Here is a 21,053-nt window from a genome sequence, read left to right as displayed (position 1 = left end):
CAACACAAGTGCATTATAACACAGATTGACTACCATGGGGACTAACCTTGCCTATATGCTGTAGCACAGTAGTTAATAGGGCCAGGATTCTTTATACACTCTTAGAAAAAAAGGAGCTATCTAGAACCTAAAAGGGTTCTTCGGCTGTCCCCATAGGAGAACCCCTTGAAGAACTAAAAGGGTTCTTCGGCTGTTCCCATAGGAGAACCCTTTGAAGAACCCTTTTTAGAAGAAGAAGAAGAAGAAGAAGAAGAAGAAGAAGAAGAAGAAGAAGAAGAAGAAGAAGAAGAAGAAGAAGAAGAAGAAGAAGAAGAAGAAGAAGAAGAAGAAGAAGAAGAAGAAGAAGAAGAAGAAGAAGAAGAAGAAGAAGAAGAAGAAGAAGAAGAAGAAGAAGAAGAAGAAGAAGAAGAAGAAGAAGAAGATTGAGGAATGTGTTGTGAAGACAACATCATTAACTGGGTCACAGTTAATGAAAGCAGCAGTTAATTCACACCACTTGGTTGGTGGCATGTAACTACTGATTACACCCTGTCTCTGCCTCTCTCACTGCCTCTGCCAATCAATCTCTGTCCCTGCCTCTGCCTCTACCTCTGCCAGTCAGTCACTGCCTTGGCCTCTACCTCTGCCAGTCAGTCTCTGCCACTTCTTCTACCTCTGCCAGTCAGTCTCTGTCACTGCCTCTACCTCTGCCAGTCAGTCTCTGTCACTGCCTCTACCTCTGCCAGTCAGTCTCTGTCACTGCTTCTGCCTCTGCCAGTCTGCCTCTGCCTCTGCCTCTGCCTCTGCCTCTGCCTCTGCCTCTGCCTCTGCCTCTGCCTCTGCCTCTGCCTCTGCCTCTGCCTCTGCCTCTACCTCTACCTCTGCCAGTCAGTCTCTGTCACTGCCTCTACCTCTACCTCTGCCAGTCAGTCACTGTCCCTGCCTCTGACTTTGCCCGCATACACACAGCTAAAATTAATCAATACACTTCATTCAACACACCTCTGGGTTAGGCCTAAATCTTCAATAATGTGGCCAAGCAGATTATGTACGATGACCCTCTCCACATACACAATGACACGCTCTATTGTATTGCAACATCATGCAAAACAACATGTTCAAATCATTTGCTCGTGACTGCCCCATTCATTGATGAAAAAAAAAACAAGATGGAGGCCTAATATTTCAGGACGTCAACAGACCAACTTGTACTCACAACCAACGTCCTTGAATCTGCGACTAAACCAACGGTGCTTATTTTCAAATCCAATTTATTTGATAAAGCCCTTTTCACATCAGCAGTTGTCACAAAGTGCTATGCAGATACCCAGCCTAAAACCCCAAAGAGGAAGCAATGCAGATGCAGAAAGAAGCACAGTGGCTAGGAAAAACTCCCTAGAAAGGCAGGAACCTAGGAAGAAACCTAGAGGAACAAGGCTTATTTTGACACTCAAAGTAAGACAAAACAATTTGCTTTTGTTACTGTCATGCAGGAAACAGACAATGGCCAAATCCTGTTATTCTCACACAAACTGGCTTCATCACTGAGGGAAAGAAATATGATACAGAGACCTGGAAGATGCTCAATACAAGGCCTAAGACACACAGAGAGAGGAGGAAATCACTTTCCCTTTCCTCCTTAACCTGTGCTCTCTCTCTCTCTCTCTCTCTCTCTCTCTCGTGCAGTGCATTATCCAGCACAGAGCTACAGCGTGACAATCTAAACAACAGCGAGGACACAGTAAACATTATGACAAATGTTAACAATCTGGGTAAGATCAGGAAACTGGGAAAATTGAGTTAGAGTAGCTACATTTTGTGGCACATCTATTTGGTCAGTGGGAACAGGGACAAGGTTGGTGGGTCTGTGACAAATAGGTTGGAAGAATGCTCGCGCTCAGTTTTTCTTTCTGTATGTCTCTGTCTGTCTGTGTCTCTCTCTTTATCTCTCTGTCTCTGAACACAGCTGGGGGGAGACCCTGTGCTCTGTAGCCCAGTTAACCAGACATCAGAGTGGTCAGTCCTTCTGAGAATCCATAAAATATGGATATGATGTAACAAATAAGTGTAGAAAGATATCATAATGGATTTAAGGCACCAGAAAAAGTAAGGCGTCTTTAGAATGACGTTAGCCTATCTACATTAACTCAACAGATGATTAGCTTTAGTCATATCAATGTAATAATCACAGATTAATAAAGTGTAATAACACATGTGATGATAACACATTTAGTAACAGCATTGCATGTAGGCAGGGGCGGTGTGTTCATTAAGGCGATATGGGCGACGCACTGCCAAACGGGAAAAGGAAGGGATTTTTTTTCTAATCAATTATATCACGGCAACAGTAGTTATCAGTGTTCTAATCTAGACGTCTGATCTGCCACTAAATGTCCAATCAGGCTAAAGTCGTGCTTCAAATGGCCCCGCCCCTTTTGGGGCGATTTCAGTCAGGTTGAAAATCGCCCCAGAAGTATCTCATAGACTCTCATGTAAAATCTTTTTTTTTCAAATATCAGAGCTTTCAATACAATCTCTATGGGTTTCTGAGGGCTTGCACTTACGCGCTTTCGTCATACGTAACATAACCATGAACGTAACTAAGAAAAGAGCGGGTAGCAGCGTCAATCAATTCACGTACTACTATCAAGATGGCTAGCCTTCAGTGCAACTCGATTGTCTCTTTGAAAGAAGTTCACATCAAAGACCATTCAAAACGAGCTACTGGAGTGTATGCTAGCGGTCATGAGGGAACATATTGTGGAGGAGGTGAAGTCGGCGAACTTCGTAGCTATCCAAGCTGACGAGACCACGGACGTTTCTACACAGACACAGCTGGTGCTTGTGCTGAGGTACATAGATAGCAACCACAAAGTGCAGGAGCGCTTTTTTGAGTTCCTTCCCATCTCGGAATCAACCTCAGTCTCAATCGCCAGTGTGCTTTTGGAGAGACTGAACGGTCTTTTTGCCGACGACGAGAAAGTCAAACTGTGGTGCACTGGCACTGTACCAGGTTCTCATGAGCTACAACCTCCAGGAGACGTTCTCTGAGACTGTGACTCTGTTGAACATCCTCATAACTACTCCCATGACAACAGCTGAAGCTGAGAGATGTTTCTCAACTTTGACACGAGTTAAGACATTCCTGCGAAATTCAATGGGCCAGGAACGTCTGAATGCACTGGCCATGCTTTCCATGGAGAGGGAACTAGTCCTCAGCATGCCTGATTTCAATGAGAAAGTCATTGACCGCTTTGCTGCATTGAAAGAGAGAAGAGAACAGTTTCAGTACAAGTAATGTAGCCTCTCTCTCTCTTTGTCCCTCCCTGTCTGTCTCTTTAACACACACACGCCCAAATCAGTTCACAGTTGATGTTGTTTAAAATAGTTATTTTTCATTTTAAAAAAAAGTAAAAATAAATAAATAATCTGTTCATGTTCATTTTTACAAATCTATACAATTGGCCAGAATATGGTTGTTCATATTTACAAATCTATACAATTGGCCAGAATATGGTTGTTCATTTTTACAAAGCCATACAGATAGCTGTGTTTACCTTTTCTATAAACTATTTTCAAATTCTGTTTTCAGGCAAAATGTCTATCACTGTTCATTTTCACAAATCTATACAAGAGGGCAGAATATGGAAGTCTATAAAAATTTCTTATTACCAATAACTTGCATCAATGTTTTCAGTAGCCTCTATCAAAAGCTCCTGCTTGCTTGTTGTGAATTATGCTCAGGTGCACATATTTCCAATTCAACCATGAGGCAAAAAATGTGGTAAAAGCTCTTGTTGATCCTGCAATCTGAACAAATACCAAGATGCTGTATTTTCAGCTGATATTTCATTTGTTTATGGAAATGCATATTGTTTATGCAGTGTTGAGGAATGTGAAAGAACACCCTTGATTATTTTTACTGTGAGAACTTATTTTGCTTTTGTAAGCCAACACTTTTGAGATCAGTCAATAAATGCTTCTGGCATTGACTTATATGCTGCCCCTGTCTTCATGTTGTTGCTGGACATATCTTTTTTAAAATGTGTGTAGGTCACCTAAATCATCAGAAAAATTGCCCCCCCTGAGAATTTTTTCAGGAGCCGCCACTGCATGTAGGGTAGCCATCCTCAGACCAGTAGCGAACCATGCAAAACCTCCCATCCCCCATTACTATTGCTGAGTTACTAATAGATTGCCAGGCATGGCAAATAATATACAGTACACCACAAATGCCACCATTACTATGCACACTCCATTCATAAATATCAAAAAGGTCCCGTGTGTCTCAGTTGGTAGAGCATGGTGCTCGCAACGCCAGGGATGTGGGTTTGATTCCCACTGGGGACCAGTACGAAAAAGTATGAAAATGTATGCACTCTGGATAAGAGCGTCTGCTAAATGACTCAAATGTAAATGTAAAAAAGCTGATTAAGCATGGAGTACATTGAGTCCAAAGCCAGTAAGCCATCAAATTGACTCAGGGTGTGTAAGTGAGTAAGAGCTAGGCTACAGCTTCCCTGTGACACCATGGGTAAATAAATAAAGACATATTCCGGTTGAAATAGAGTCTGCTATCTGGGAATCTGATTACAGGATACTAGCGAGGAGGAAGACCGACAGGAACTCTCCACATGCAAGACAAGACACATTACTTGTAGTCACTTTCATTGGCAGCCTGACAACTCACTCTAAATTATTCCGCTGCTCTGTTGTTGGCTACATACTTTAGTCTGAGACTGCCATCATTTAAGTTGTTTGTGGTGACGAGGGGCGTTGACCAAAACAAAGTCATCAGCGATTGGATCATCTTTAACCAATTACATTTTACATTTTAGTCATTTAGCAGACGCTCTTATCCAGAGCGACTTACAGGAGCAATTATGGTTAAGTGCCTTGCTCAAGGGCACATCAACATATTTTTCACCAAGTCGGCTCGAACCAGTAGTCCCAACGGTCTTAACCGCTAGGCTACCTGCTAACCGCTAGGTTACCTGCCGCCCTATCAGAGTATGAAAGCCAATGACACATTTTCAAGCCACCGCTTTACCCATGTTTGTTCTGGCTTTGGCCCAACCCATTGGACCAATCAGATTCTCCGAATGCGTTTGCATTCGGTGAAGGGTAACCTAACGTAACAGGCATAGCATTTGGCCGGAGCAAGGAGTATAGGTAGCCAGGCAATTTCAAAGACACACCCAGACTACACACATCACTTGCTGTGTCATATCAGGTGTGACACAAGACAATGTCAACAGTTTAGCTAGGCCCTAGCTGTTAGGGCATAAGTCCCTCGATGACTACAGTGATGATGATGATCATGATGATGATGATGATGATGTGGCTTGAGGCTATCATGCAGTCATACCATTGGTTGAGGGTCTTTGTGGCAGTGAAAGCACTCAATTTAAAAAAAAGTTTACAAAAAAAGATGTTGATAAGGGGCCACATCTTCCAGTCACTCACATGTAGCCTATCAAGGTAGCCTACTGCAGATCCTCTCAAGCTCTGTCAGGTTGGATGGAGAGCGTCACTGCACAGCTATTTTCAGGTCTCTCCAGAGATGTTCGATTGGGTTCAAGTCTGGGCTCTGGCTAGGCCACTCAAGGACATTCAGAGATTTGTCCCAAAGCCACTCCTGCGTTGTCTTGGCTGTGTGGTTAAGGTCGTTGTCCTGTTGGAAGGTGAACCTTCGCCCCAGTCTGAGGTCCTGAGCACTCTGGAGCAGAGTTTCATCAAGGATCTCTCTGTACTTTGTTCCGTTCATCTTTCTCTCGATCCTGACTAGTCTCCCAGTCCCTGCCGCTGAAAAACATCCCCACAGCATGATGCTGCAACCACCATGCTTCACTGTAGCGATGGTGCCAGGTTTCTTCCAGATGTGACGCTTAGCATTCAAGCCAAAGAGTTCAATCTTGGTTTCATCAAACCAGAGAATCTTGTTTCTTATGGTCTGAGAGTACTTTAGGTGCCTTTTAGCAAACTCCAAGTGGGCTGTCATGTGCATTTTACTGAGGAGTGGCTTCCATCTGGCCACTCTACCATAAAAGCCTGATTGGTGGAGTGCTGCAGAGATGGTTGTCCTTCTGGAAGGTTCTCCCATCTCCATAGAGGAACTCTGGAGTGATGTCAGAGTGACCATCGGGTTCTTGATCACCTCCCTGATCAAGGCCCTTCTCCCCCGATTGCTCAGTTTGGCCGGGTAGCCAGGTCTAGGAAGAGTCTTGGTGGTTCCAAACTTCTTCCATTTAAGAATGATGGAGGCCACTGTGTTCTTGGAGACCTTCAATTCTGCAGAAATTAGTTTGGTACCCTTCCCCAGATCTGTGCCTCAACACAATCCTGTCTCGGAGCTCTAGGGACAATTCCTTCGACCTCATGGCTTGGTTTTTGCTCAGACATGCACTGTCAACTGTGGGACCTTATATAGACAGGTGTGTGCCTTTCCAACTCATGTCCAATCAATTGAATTTACCACAGGTGGACTCCAATGAAGTTGTAGAAACATCTCAAGGATGATCAATGGAAACAGGATGCACCTGAGCTCAATTTCGAGTTTCATAGCAAAGGGTCTGAATACTTATGTAAATAAGGTATTTCTGTTTTTTTATTTGTAAAAAATTTGTAAACATTTCAAAAAACCTGTTTTCGCTTTGTCATTTTGGGGTATTCTGTGTAGATTGATGAGGATGTTTTTGTATTTAATCCATTTTAGAATAAGGCTGTAAGGTAACAAAATGTGGAAAAAGTCAAGGGGTCTGAATACTTTCCGAATGCACTGTGTGTCACTCAGCAACAAATTGTGCCATGGAAATATGTTGTTTTTTCATCTCAATAGGCTATTTTATGGAGTGTGAATGATGAACATGAACATGTGATGTGTGACTGGGAAAAACAACAACAGCTCAGCCAGCTGACTAAATGCAATCGCCAACAATAGGAAAGCATGACATATTAATCTAACTGTCGGTATGCAGCTGCCTTGTTGACCTCATTTCTACATAAATAAAAAATTATTACAGATTTTCTCATTCTAGGAACTGGTAATATTACCAATGTGTTGGAGAAATGAAAAAATTAGACAGAAAAAATCATAAATGCATTGCAAAAACATCATCATTACATAATTATTGTACCTACCATCACAGCCTTCATATTGTAATTTGACAGCTCCGTCTTTCTGAATCCTCACATCCCGCGGTCCCTCAATCCTTTTCGCAGTATCCACCACTGATGCATCGGCAACTGGGCCAGAATTCCTCCTCCTATGTCCCTGAGCCAGGTTTATGCAGCATTGGTAACACACTGCCCAAGCCTGCTCTTCATTTATCGGTTGGCTGTAGAGCATTAAAATCTCCTCCAAAGACAGTTCATCTACCCCTCTTTCTTCCATTCCGTCCATTTTTGCCAGCCCGGGATACGGCGGCTCATCTCGCTGGACCGCAGTAGGGCCGATCAGCTCTCCGCTCTTCTCGTCCGCATCTCGCCGCTTGGCCATCCTTTCATTCTATCGACCGAGAAGGGCCAGTGATGACACGAATAAACCGGGAGCCGCAGATAAACAAACGATCCGGGCAGCCTGAAAACATCGGAAAACCTGCGGTTCCCTGTCCCTCGCAACAGCAGCACAACCACCGACAATTATTATTATTTCCTCCGCCTTGCAGTGTTTTCTTATGGGTGCCAGTCATATGACGGTGTTTGCATGGTCTGAACGCCTGTTAGGTTTCGGTCGACTTCAGAGGAACGCATACATATGACATGCGCAGCCAATTTATTTCCCACTTTCCCTGTTATTTTGTGCCATCTACTGGCCAATTTGATACGAGTACAGTGTATGTGAATACATCTAGGCAATGTGTAGGCTACTCTGGCAATTATGTTTTGCTCTCAAACAAATATTTCTCAATGATGGATTTGGGTGCACATTTCTATTCATATTGAATTCCTCATATTAATGTTTGAAGGTAGTGATTTCTTAAGGGCTATGTGCATTCCTACTTCTCTATGGAGGAACTTCCACTAACTACCCTGCCCTTAGTTCTGCAGAAGCCGAGCATGACTCACTCTCTTTCTCTCACAACTGTAAACGTGAAAGATTCCTACAGGGCCAGGCCATTCATTCTAATATGTTGTCAATATGTAATTTTTACAACCTTACCTACCGATATAGCCTACCAACACAGACAAACCCTAACCCCAATCACAGACCATTTTCATCATATTGACTGTTTATCTATTTATGGCATACATAATGCTTACACATACATATATATATATATATTTTAACATCAAATATACACAACATGCGACAACACACAAATATTTATAGCATCTTTGTAACACTATTTGTTGCCAAGGTGAACCAATACCTCATGAACACGTACCAGATGTGCTTGGATGTGCAGGTAAAATAACACATTTCTCACATATACAAGTAACTATGAATAGTATCACTCAAAGATGTAGCTATCAATATGCACAACACAGATGTGGAATGATTGAAAATGCATAAACTACCATAAATAGATATTTAGAGAGCTCATTCGTTTCAGCACATAGTTAAAGGCCCAATGCAGCCATTTTATCTCGATATCAAATAATTTCTGGGTAACAATGAAATACTGTGATTGTTTTCAATTAAAATTGTCAAAAAGTAACAAAAAAATGGCATTTTAGCAAGATCAATTTCTCTAGCAAGAATTTTACTAGGACTGTTTTGGAGTGGGGATGGGAAAACTGAAAACTAGCTGTTATTGGCAGAGAGGTTTGGAACACTTTCTTATTGGTCTATTAATGAATGTATCACCAGTCAGGCCAAAACTCCATCCCACCAAAACAGGCTGAAATTTGAGTCCGTCTTACACTAAAACAGCATTATCATAATGCCACAATTTCTTTCCAACCTCAGTGTGGGAATATATATAAAACACAGGAAAAATCACGTTTTTGACTGCACTGGGCCTTAAAATACAGTGTACTTTGATTATGCAGTTTTCAAAAAAATCTGTAAACAAAACAAACAAAATTAACATCAAGCCATTGTTTGTCCTCAGTTTGTACAAATGGAGGGGTCACTTTAAGTGCTTTAAACCACAAGGAATGAGCATGCACATCTGAGGAGAGCAAGGAAAAACAGTATCACCCAGACATGAGCAAAGCAGAAGAGAGGAGGATTAGAGGAGAGGAGAGCAGATAGCAGAGCAGAGAACGGGGAAAAGAGCAAAACCGGGAGAAAGATTTACGGGAAAACACAAGTTAGTCGGTAAGCATAAAGACAAGACAGAACAGAGGAGTCAGGTACAGTGAAAATCTATTTGAAGTCCAGCATGTTGCAGTCTATCTTGTAGTAAACATAAGGGTAGTACTCCTGCTGGCTCAGGTTCAGACCAGGGATATCCATGGCAGACTACAAGGGAATAAAGAAACATGACAGAGACCATTAGCTTACACGGTAAATAACATTAACACGACAGGGATAATGTGGTTGTCTAACAGGTCTGCTGAACCAGACAATATAAAATCTGATTTAGCTAATGTACCGGAATTTTTAATACACAACATTTGTTACTACAAAGATACAACAGGTATTCATCTGGACACAACGGGTATATATCAGGTCTAATTACTCACATCGATGACAGCTGCAGCGCTGCTGTCCAGGTGTTTGTATAGGTCATTGAGAACCTCCCTCAGTTTCTTCATGTTCTTCTTGTTGGGCTGGAGCAGCATGGCCTGGAAGTTCACAGGCAGCCCATATCTGTGGGAGCAGGGGCAGAGCAGTTACATCACTAACAGCAGGCACAGCACACAGTCAGTTTGAGATATATTTGTTAGTTTTTTTATTCAGGTTTACTTCTTGTCACTACAAGCATCTTGTCACGCACTACAAACATCTAACAATTGGACGACTGTTAGTATAGTGTGATCGTCATACCTTAAGACTGACTCCACAAAGACCCTCAGAGCCTTGATGTGAATCCATGCGATGAAGGCCTCACTGAAGTTCACTTTCAGCCATCGCACCAGTGGCCCCTGACAGAGGGAAAATAACACTTAGGGTTAGAGGCTCCATCCACCCGACTCTGTAGCTGGTACTGTCCAATAGTTTCACCCACCTACCCGCAGGGATGTCCGAACACTAAGTGTACTTGCAATGAAACATTTCTTTACAGTGTAATGTTTCCATCACATATACCTTGGTCAGGCATCATATTCCCCGTCATATGACTTACAAACTGCTTCTTCTTGTCTGTGGAGAGACGTGTCATCTCCTCTTTGTCCGCATTCATCTCCTGCTCGTTGTACTGGAAGTCCCTGACTGTGTACCTGATAGAAACAGCAAGACAATTACATATGGAGAAGAGTGTGTGTGTGTGTGTGTGTGTGGGGGGGGGGGGGGTCTTACTTGTTCTCTCTGGCCTTGTGTCTGAAGTCATCGATGGCCTTCCTGAATAGGGTGACGCTGAACAGACCACTGTCATGGTCCTCAAATAGCAGGCTGTAATAATGGGACAAGCAGAACACAGTCACACAGGCATGATGGACTCACAATGAAACCACTTCATGAGCAGAAAATACTAAAAGAGATATGAAAGACATGGATTGAATAGACTACTGAAGTAGTTATTTTAACATGCATTCACCATGGGCTCTGAATCTCCTATATACTTACTTAGTGGATCGGGGTACCACCATTTCAGACAGCGTTTCATAGGTCTTCTGCCAGTCAGCATAACTTGTCCTAGAAGCATCCAGAATTGTTAGATAGCAAACAGCTGCTATAAAAAATGGGCCTGCTATGAAATATGAAACTGTTGTAAATTGCAAAAAAGTAGTACTTACTTTGGTACAACCACCAGCATAGTGATCAGATACTCTGAGTCAATCACAAAGTCCTCCTTCTTGACAATGTCAGCCAGACTCCTGGTCAGCAGGCTCCCCCTACAGACACAACATGGTATTGTATTATATATTTATGATAATGTAAACAAATGTTGAAAGAAACAACTGAACAAAGCAAATATGCATTGGAAGACTTTTCCTCAACAACACTGGTTCAAATATCATTCTCACTGAAGACATAGATTAGCTTCAGTGGAAAATATAGTAATGCCCTCAAGCAAAACTTGACTCACGCGTTCTTCCTCTCCAGATTCTGCAGGTTCCCTTTCAGGTTGTTGTAGGCAGACGCTCTGGCCTTCAGGTCGTTGTCAATCTGGCTTACTTGCTGTAGAGAGGAAGAGGTCAAGTACTCAGAATACAACCCATGTAAAAACTGTGCACAGTGTTCAACAACAGATTTACTCAAGAGGTAGAGAAAATACAGTTGATTGATACCATTCAAATATTATTTACTTATTGATAGTTATATACCTTCATGTGCTATCAAAATGATGACTACCTGACAGTTATAAAAAAGGGTTTCCGTCTAACTAATTATCAAGAGAATCAGATGAGGAGGGTGGGAGAAAGACTTGCCTTGGATATGATATCAGAGATGTTCTTCAGTGACTGCTTGATGGGGTACTTGGCCATGTCCCACTGAAACCGTGTGATGTAGGTCACCAGATCCACTGGAGAGGGAATCAAGGCATTGTTATTCTGGGCAGGACTTGTAAAAATGTTGTTTTTACATTATGATGCATGGCTTTATGGTTAATTGTAAGATACTCTAATCAACCATTTCTAAATGTGCTGGTAATTCCTTAGTATTAAGAACAAGTTATAAGGATAATTGCTAATCAACCATTTCTAAATGTGCTGGTATTTCTTTAGTATTTAGTATTAACAACAGGTAAAAAGGATAATTGCTTAGTCAATCAATGTGAACAGTAGAGGTAGCAGCACACTTCCTGGATTCATTTTTTTTTTTCCAGAGGAGCCATTTGTATGTGATGATAACTAACTAGCTAATCTCCAATGTCCTCCATTGTTTTCATATGAGTAACTTGTATGTGATGATAATGATAGAAATAGAATGACTAAGTTAAATGGGAATGTCCGTTCTAGTAATTATATTTCTATGATGATAACTGCCTCCATTGTTTTCATATGAGCAACTTGTATGTGATGATAAGTACCTCCGTTGGCCAGCAGGTTCTCCTGGACTTTGTCTCGGCTGTCCTCCAACACATCAGCCATGTACTGAGACACCTTCTTCACCACACTGTCAACAGCCAGGAGACATTCACACAATCAGGCCGCAGTCAGCAAGCCCTCACATCAAAAGGGGAATATACCATGCTTTCATATAGCACTCTGCTCAAGACATTGAAGTCCAAGCAGACTGTTCATTGGGCTGGGTATGAGTGTTCATCTATCTATAGTCTACAGCACCAGACTAACAACTGTTATTCAACACTTATTATTCACAGAAATAGACTGTAACTATTTTGTTGTTTAGCACTGTAGTTGCCTTCCCTGAGCCAAAATTATGCAGATAATACTTGATATGCTTACAATCCAATTGGTGTGATCAGTGGCTGATGGAAAAAAAACTCAATTCCATGCAATGACAGTATGGTTGATGTCAATAAGCCTTAGGCTTGTTTGTCTAGACAACTGACACCTAAAAACGCTGTCAGATTAAGCAAATCCAAAATCAGTCTGTAAAGGTGTTACTTTGGCATGAGCTTTCTCATCTTCAAATTTCCTACAGACAAGTTCCAAAACAAGGCTGCTATTGCCCTATGAGAGGTAATTGGGTTGCTAATGTTGGCATTTTTTGAGAGTCAATGTCTACACAGGAAGAACGTGTGAATTTTTGGACGTCAAGGTTTTCCAAGGATTATAAATAACTTCAAACCAACAGTAGCACACAAGTCATGAGGGATAAATATGACTGAGTAAAGAGATGCTGGTGTGTCACCAAACTGTAAATTGCTAACTTTAGTCTGTGGGCCTGCTAGCATCACGTCTGTGTGAAATTCCTCACTGTAGCAAGGTTAGGGCCACAGAGGGATTAGAGAACTGACTGGACTCTGAAGACATCACAGACTCACATTGGTTTGAGAGGCACTTTGACAAAAATAATATATGTCTATCACAACACATTCACAATGGACAAGCTGTATAAATAGTAAGGAATTTGATATTTTGTACAGTGATCATAATGTTCAAAGGGGAAATTGCAGTGTAGTAAAAAGCCTACCCTTCAATAAAGGAGTCCAGTTTGGCCAGGTCATCCGACAGCCCAACTAACACATCTAGCGTCCCCACCTGTTAACGCAAAAAGGACCAAACATGTCAGAGCTTTGATTAGAGCAGTGTTTCCACTACCCTCATATAGCGGGGCAAGCCCATTCTATAAGCGGGGTGAGCCCATTGGTTTCATTGGCTTGATGCCAGAGGACTTTGATCAAACTAGGGCAAACTCAAACTAGGGCAAAGACTGGATGAGAGTCCTGAGGTTAGGGGTTTGGTTGTGCTGCCTGCCTGCGTTTTGTTTTCTCAGTGACATCTGAAAGTCAGTCATCCAGCAGTGACATTCAGGGGCCCGTGTGCTTTAGATGGCGCCGCTTTGGTCGGGACCCCTTCATGCGTTGCAAACAGTTCCAGGAGAACCGTGGGGTGCCGTCCACCCAATGTGACACACAGTGTCAGTAGGGTCACAGAGGATAACCATCAACCATCCTATAAGGATGGATGGCACTTCTGGAGTAATGAAATGAGAAAGCTTTGACCCATACCATTATTAACAGATCACTTATTGGGAGCAGTGAACGGACAATACTTATTTCTCTATAGTTACTTTTGGAGTAATACAAGGAAGATGATTTCACTTGTGAATACACTATGGCAACGTTTTGTGGAAGCCTTGTTTCACATAGGAATGTAGAGGAGCTAGTAAGTATACTGAACAAAAATATAAAACGCAACATGCAACAATTTCAAAGACTTTACTGAGTTACAGTTCATATAAGGAAATCAGTCAACTGAAATAAATTCATTAGGCCCTAATCTATGGATTTCACATGACTGGGCAGGGGCGCAGCCATGGGTGGGCCTGGGAGGATGTAGGCCCACCCACTTGGGAGCCAGGCCCACCCACTGGGGAGCTAGGCCCAGCCAATCAGAGTGAGTTTTTCTAAAGACAGAAATACTCCTCAGCACACCCCCTCCCCCTCCTCAGATGATCCTGCAGGTGAAGAAGCCGGATGTGGAGGTCCTGGGCTGGTGTGGTTACACGTGGTCTGCAGTTGTGAGGGCGGTTGGATGTACTGCCAAATTCTCTAAAAAGGCAGCTTATGGTTCAGAAATTAACATTAAATTCTCTGCAACAGCTCTGTTGGACATTCCTGCAGTCAGCATGCCAATTGCACGCTCCCTCAAAACTTGAGACATCTGTGGCATTGTGTTGTGTGAAAGACATTCACATTTTAGAGTGGCCTTTTGTTGTCCCCAGCACAAGGTGCACCTGTGTAATGATCATGCTGTTTAATCAGCTTCTTGATATGCCACACCTGTCAGGTGGATGGATTATCTTGGTAAAGGAGAAATGCTCACTAACAGGGTTGTAAACCAATTTGTACACCAAATTTGAGAGAAATAAGCATTTTGTGCATATGGAAAATTTCTGTGATCTTTTATTTCAGCTCATGAAACATGGGACCAACACTTTACATGTTGCGTTTATATTTTTGTTCAGTATAAGTTAGTTGGGCTGGGCGATATGGCCATTTTCATTCATCAAGTGTTTATTTGGCTTTCTCCATTCTGATTATTTTATACTCAACCAAACTAGGAGAAACTGATAGTGAAGTAGTAACTTTTTATTTAAAAATAATAATAATCCATACCGGTATGTGGCTCTGTACTGGTATTCATGATATATCACCCAGCCCTATAAGTTAGTATGGTAATGTAGTAGCTACTATCTATGGCTACTGCTGCATGCTAACCTTGAGGTCTGGGATGTTGAACTTGTTGTTGGTGGACAGGTTGTTGTTGCGCGTGGTGGCCACCATCATCTGGTCCCATGTCTGCTGGCATGTCTTCTCTCCAGGAGCTGAGATCAACCAGAACTCTGTCATGGCTACAGCTACACACTGATCACTACAGGCTCACAACGGAATGCACAGAGATGGGTGCTGTAAAACAAGAACAAACATTTTCACTTGTTCAACAGGACTTAATTTGTAGTACAGTATTATCAATAGCAACGTTATTCTCCATTTCATGTTGACACATCAGTAGATAAATGCTAGGAAGACAACATTGACTGCTATTTAATCAATCTCTGTCTCCCCAAACCTGTCTTATTTACGTGCTGCTGATATATCTGGTTAGCTAGCAAGCATGCAAGATAAAGGATATTTGTCTTCTTATGCTTTACATTAAAAGTTGCTAACGTTAGCTAAACCTCACTAACGTTCCTGCAAGTGACATTCTCTGTTGATTGAAACATGACCCATAGCTAGCTAGCTAGTGTCACATGATATCGAGCAGATTTACAGTCAAAAAAACAAATGACAGTTTTCAAATTTCTTACCTGAGATCTAATGACAAAACTATTCGAACACTAATCAATTACTACCGTACAATTCCGAAGGTTTAATATTCATAATTGCCAATCAAATCGTAATACTAGAGGTCTTTCCAGCAGCATCACATTCAAGTCAGCTGATCAGATGAGGAACAGAAAGGCCTCTCGTGGGGGAGGGGATCTTTTTGACGTCACGACATTTGACAGACGACCCCAGCTGGTTTGGAGGAGGTACTACAGCATGGACATTTCAAAACAGAGTAGGACGATTTTTTTTATTTTACAGAAATCGTTTAAAAAAGTAGCAGGGTTGGGGTCAGTTGATCCATTTAAATTTAGGAGTGCTATTGATTTACAATGAGTCATTTTAACCATTGAATTGGAATTGCATGATCCCCTCAATAATGTACTGTACTTCTGGTGGGGATACAGGCTATGATATTCAATAATCTCAGTGACATTCTTGTTATCTTAGTTCTGAGGACACAGACAGTCTCAAATGCCCAGTCAGCTGGAATTTGGGGTGTAGACGTTCTAAATTTGGACAGGAGTCCAGCCGTTTCCTGACTCTGGGTGTCTCCCTGCTCAGAATTCAAGGAAAACCCCACAAAGGGACATGTTTATAGTTCAGTAGGTCTGGGGTGCATTGTTTGGGATACAATGCCTGGTCTGACTGGAGCCAGCCCAGCCAACCCCTCAGATCAAACGACAGGCCAGGCACCAGGGTGGGCTGCCCACTGTTGGCCACAGGCCAGTCTACAGGGACATGTCTGGGCACGTGCACTGTAATCACTTTCATTTGTGCTACAGACTGGGTCTGGGTCATTGAGTGGTGATGATGATGTGAGGAGAGGTATTAACTGAGTGTGTCCTCAACAAAAACTGCCTCTAATACAAGTTAGTCATACAGTGTGAGATCTCTGAAAAACCTATGGATGAAGGTCATTGCTGTAACTTTGTGTATTTCAAAGATGAATGTCAACATTCTCAAACATTCCCATCTCAGTTACATGGTTTAATATATCCAAAGCATTACACAAAAATAGAGCACCAAGTTTGTTGTTGAGTCCTACCACCATAAACATGTCACATCCTCCCTCTAGTTCCAGTCAAATCACATTGTATTTGTCACATGCTCAAATAGAACAGGTGTAGACCTTACAGTGAAATGCCATTTGATTAGCTGTTCAGGAGTCTTATGGCTTGGGGGTAGAAGCTGTTAAGAAGCCTTTTGGACCTAGACTTGGCGCTCCGGTACTGCTTGCCGTGCGGTAGCAGAGAGAACAGTCTATGACTAGGGTGGCTGGCCTTTGACAATTTTTAGGGCCTTCCTCTGACACTACCTGGTATAGAGGTCCTGGATGGCAAGAAGCTTGGCCCCAGTGATGTAATGGGCTGTACGCACTACCCTCTGTAGTGCATTGCGGTCGGAGGCCGAGCAGTTGCCATACCGGGCAGTGATGCAACGAGTCAGGATGCTCTCGATGGTGCAGCTGTAGAACTTTATGAGGATCTGAGGACCCATGCAAAATCTTTTCAGTTTCCTGACGGGGAATAGGCTTTGTTGTGCCCTCTTCATGACTATCTTGGTGTGTTTGGAACATGATAGTTTGTTGGTGATGTGGACACCAAGGAACTTGAAGCTCTCAACCTGCTCCACTATAGCCCCGTCGATGAGAACGGGGCGTGCTCGGTCCTGCTTTTCCTGTAGTTCACAATCATCTCCTTTGTCTTGATCACGTTGAGGGAGAGGTTGATATCCTGGCACCACACGGCCAGGTCTCTGACCTCCTCCCTATAGGCTGTCTCATCGTTGTCAGTGATCAGGCCTACCACTGTTGTGTCGTCGGCAAACGTAATGATGGTGTTGGAGTCGTGCCTGGCCATGCAGTCATGGGTGAACAGGGAGTACAGGAGGGGACTGAGCACACACCCCTGAGGGGCCCCCGTGTTGAGGATCAGCATGGCAGATGTGTTGTTACCTTCATGGCTACAGACGTGAGTGCTACGGGTCTGTAGTCATTTAGGCAGGTTGCTTTGTATACAGTGCTTAACTTTACATATCACGTTTGAACTTTTACCCATGAGTTTGAGTGACCATGACACTGACAATACATCTTACTACAAAAATATAACATGATTAAACTGTAAATTACATTATACTATACAACTACACATTCCTTATACTGTGTACAAACTTTCAAGACCCAGTTTCTTTCACTGTAATCAGATTAGTTCTATTTCCTCAGCTAGTTATTCTGAGCCATCTGAGGGACATTACAGTAAATCTAATCTAGTATGTCTGAATTATTATGGACTGTCTAGGGCAGAAAGGGAGTGGAAGGTTTTAAAGAGGGAAATTGTGTGAGATAAGCATTATCTTGTATTATTGTTTCAGTGGCAGATTAGATCTATTTGTCAACCTCTCTGATACTAGTGTTACAAGGCCAACATATCCAAGGCTCAAGTCCGGAGTCAGACTCAGTGACTTCAGGAAAATGTTAGAGACTTGAGAAGAGAGGGATACTGGAGTGCTTTTACAGTTTCCTTTTCAAGGTGTTTATTCAGAGAGTTGTAACCTGTAAAACACTTTTTATATATAGAATAGAATAAAATAGAATAGAATATTGGTATTTTATAGTAAATTTGCGGAATGCAGTAGCTTTTATTTACTGTGGTCAACTGACTGGATTTACACAGTTTGTATTTGACCCTGCTCAAGATTCAGCTCAGAGAAAAGGTCTGTATAGAGGTTGTTTTACTCATCAACAGTCTTTGGCAAATGCAGAAGGCTGGAACACCATGGTGTAACTCACAGCATTAGAAACAAGTACTAAATCAAGACCCATTGTATAATGCAGGGACTAATGATTGACTGTATTCATTTGGATTTAGCCGTTTCAACCTCCCCATACCTCTACTACACAACAAAGAATGGAGTGATTCACTTCACCTACCAAAGGGCATGCGCTTAGACAACCACTGTGACGCCAGTTATTCAATGAAGAATTTAGTTTTCCACTAAGTTCACTAGTCTTGTGATGTTGTACTTTGTTGCAGTGTAACATAACACTATCTAAGAACTGTGAGGAATACCTTAATTTGTCTTCAAATGTAACTATTATATTTGTAAGTATAGTGATTTGTAAAGGCAAATAGGCTATATAATGGATACCAATTAACCCTCCTAACAGATAGGTTTCCCTTTTATAGGAACAATAACATACATTGTTTATTGATTCTTTTGAAGTTCCACTATGATTTATTATCACAATCCATAGAGTCCTCTGATAAAAGAACATGGAGCTTTCATTGTGTGTAAAATATGTGGTGTAACAGTAATTGTGTTCAAATCAATTGGCTGTTGGTCATACTAAATAACTCTGTGTATATAATCTAGGCTTCAGTCAGGCGATATTTTGATGTAATCTGGCCCCTGTTTGCAAATGAGAATTCCAGTTGCACAATGCACGCCACTGCAGTGTTTTCACTCACTGTGGGCGGTACACACTTCGACCGCAAGTGTGCTCAGTGTCCCGGGCTATTATGATCACAACAATGGAAATCAAACATTATGTTTTTCTGGAAGCCACTTTAGATGCTATGTGTGATTATGATTAGACTCAATACATACCCTCATCTACAGTCTTGGAGAACAGACACAAAGCTCGGAACTGATTATTTTGTGTTGTGGTCCATAGGATAAACTTTCGCTCTCAAGTCTTGACAATTGGCCAAGCAACATTTGTGTTTGAGGAAAACAAACAGAACCATTGTGTATTTTTCCCTTACCAATAACCATAGCTCATCTGACATTACACTCATCTCTAACCACCGTCTATCTAAGATAAACAGGCCACGTGTGGGTTTGGACTTTGCACATAAGCTATGTACCGGTGGCTATTCATAGGAGCTAGGTTCATGTCCTAAGCTTAATTTAAATCATATTTGGTCCTTTGCACCTAAATTCTCAAATACAAAGTGATCAGGGCCAATTGAGAATCATATGGAACCAATAATATTAGTCTCATAATTGTTCTCAGCTATAAAGAAATTATGTTAATTGTTACAGTTTGAATTTCAATGTAATGTTTGATTTGTAATGCATAAACAGACACAGTTATTCTCTATTCTATACGAAAACTTCTCCATATATTTCATTTCAACATTCATTGTTCTCCCCTGGATGCCTCCAATGTTGATCAAAGGAACACTTACTGTGGACACTGGTTGCTGAAAATGGACATTGACCACAAAATAAGACAGCTGATATGTATTCATGTAAGACAGTGTGTATGAAAATAAGAAAGGGTACAATAACTTAGCCTGTTTTTATATATTCTAAATACAACATAATAAAACAGTTCCCAGAATATACAATTTCATGAAGTGCTCTTGTCATTCTCACATGCACATAGCCTATCAACTGATAAACAGCACATGTGAAACCCTGTATGTGTGGTATGCTGGTGGTGTGTCGAAGCCTTACAAGTCATGACTAACTTCTAAAGGTGATCATACCCCATACCACAATGTAAACACATACAATCTCAGTATGCAGAGAGCAGCATAGGTTTGTGGCTGCAGGAGACACACGTTTTAGGATTGCCAGGTTGGCTGTTCAGACAGATCCCTGATGATTACACTAACTATTTACTCTTTTAATCCATTGTCTGTAAAATACATCACAACAAAATGTAACATTACCTACATAACCAACTTATCATTGATACAACAGTCAACAGGTGGATAAATTAAAAACCTGTCAAATGAATCAATTTGCAGGTACCCAGTCCCCCTGTCTGAAATTACATTAATTGAGTTTTACCAATTTGGAATAGACCTTCTTCTCCACCAATAGGCAAGAAGGGTGGCATGCAAATTAATCTGCGGGAAATGTACTCCTTTGCGTCTTCAGAGGAAAGCAAAACTCCACAAACTCTCCGCAGACAAGGCAACGTGAACGTCGGGGACGTGGAAATCAAGAGGCTAAAGTTGTAAAAAAACTAAAACACATGCAACCTATTTTCACGCGGTTGAACTTGAACTTGTGTTGCCAGAATACAAGAGAGGAGTACCAGTGACAATTTGTGGAAAACATTTTAAATTTATCCCGGTGCCATGGGAAAAGGCATGAAGACGTAAACAAGGTAACAATACTATCTGATTGAGACATTACATTCTCAGAACCGTAGTAGGCTATCCGGGCAATAATGGAATATAATATAAAATAATATATAATTTTAAAGGGGCAATCTGCGTTTCAAACAATAACAACCCACCTATCCCGCCACAGTTTGTGTAAATAGCAGAGGAATGGGGCTGTAGAAATCAAATTCATAGACAGAGCTATGGATTAAATGGATTGACCATATAAAAAATGGCTTTTGAGGCTATACAGTGTTTGTTTATAGTTACATTGTTTACAAACAATGGAGTAAAACAAGCTTATATTTTGGGTTCTGATAGGGAACGGCAGTTGAACTAAGCTCAGAAGGCATTTTTAAGTTATATTCTTCAAGAATCGATGGGTAGAGATCGTTCATTTAAAAGAAAAAACTGCTTATCCTTTAATATATACAAATTA

At 41.6% G+C, this 21,053-nt stretch overlaps 2 protein-coding genes across 4 annotated transcripts in view; both read right to left on the bottom strand.

The window, feature by feature from the left end:
- The window catches only part of LOC311115830 (protein spire homolog 1-like), a 46,380-nt gene extending 38,783 nt beyond the window's left edge, over positions 1-7,597 (bottom strand). For all 3 annotated transcript variants that reach the window (XM_084157344.1, XM_084157345.1, XM_084157346.1), the window contains exon 1: positions 7,120-7,597. In XM_084157344.1, coding sequence (XP_084013470.1) covers positions 7,120-7,477 — 358 coding nt within the window. In that variant the 5' untranslated portion in view covers positions 7,478-7,597. The remainder of the gene's footprint in view (positions 1-7,119) is intronic.
- A 606-nt stretch (positions 7,598-8,203) lies between these two features.
- Positions 8,204-15,620, bottom strand: LOC311114890 (V-type proton ATPase subunit C 1-A). Its single transcript, XM_084157246.1, has 13 exons — positions 15,473-15,620; positions 14,883-15,071; positions 13,133-13,200; positions 12,063-12,148; positions 11,461-11,555; positions 11,118-11,209; positions 10,825-10,923; positions 10,655-10,723; positions 10,388-10,480; positions 10,215-10,308; positions 9,917-10,014; positions 9,613-9,739; positions 8,204-9,388 (listed from the first exon to the last, which is right to left on the bottom strand). The coding sequence occupies exons 2-13, from the start codon at positions 15,012-15,014 to the stop codon at positions 9,293-9,295; spliced, it is 1,149 nt and encodes a 382-aa protein (XP_084013372.1). The 5' UTR covers positions 15,015-15,071; positions 15,473-15,620; the 3' UTR covers positions 8,204-9,292.
- Between the last annotated feature and the right edge of the window lie 5,433 nt (positions 15,621-21,053).

The sequence above is a fragment of the Coregonus lavaretus genome (genome assembly GCF_964263955.1).
Source record: "Coregonus lavaretus genome assembly, chromosome: 3".
Taxonomy (NCBI): Eukaryota; Metazoa; Chordata; class Actinopteri; order Salmoniformes; family Salmonidae; genus Coregonus; species Coregonus lavaretus.
Note: the sequence above shows the minus strand (reverse complement) of the source record. Positions and strands in the feature narration are given on the sequence as shown.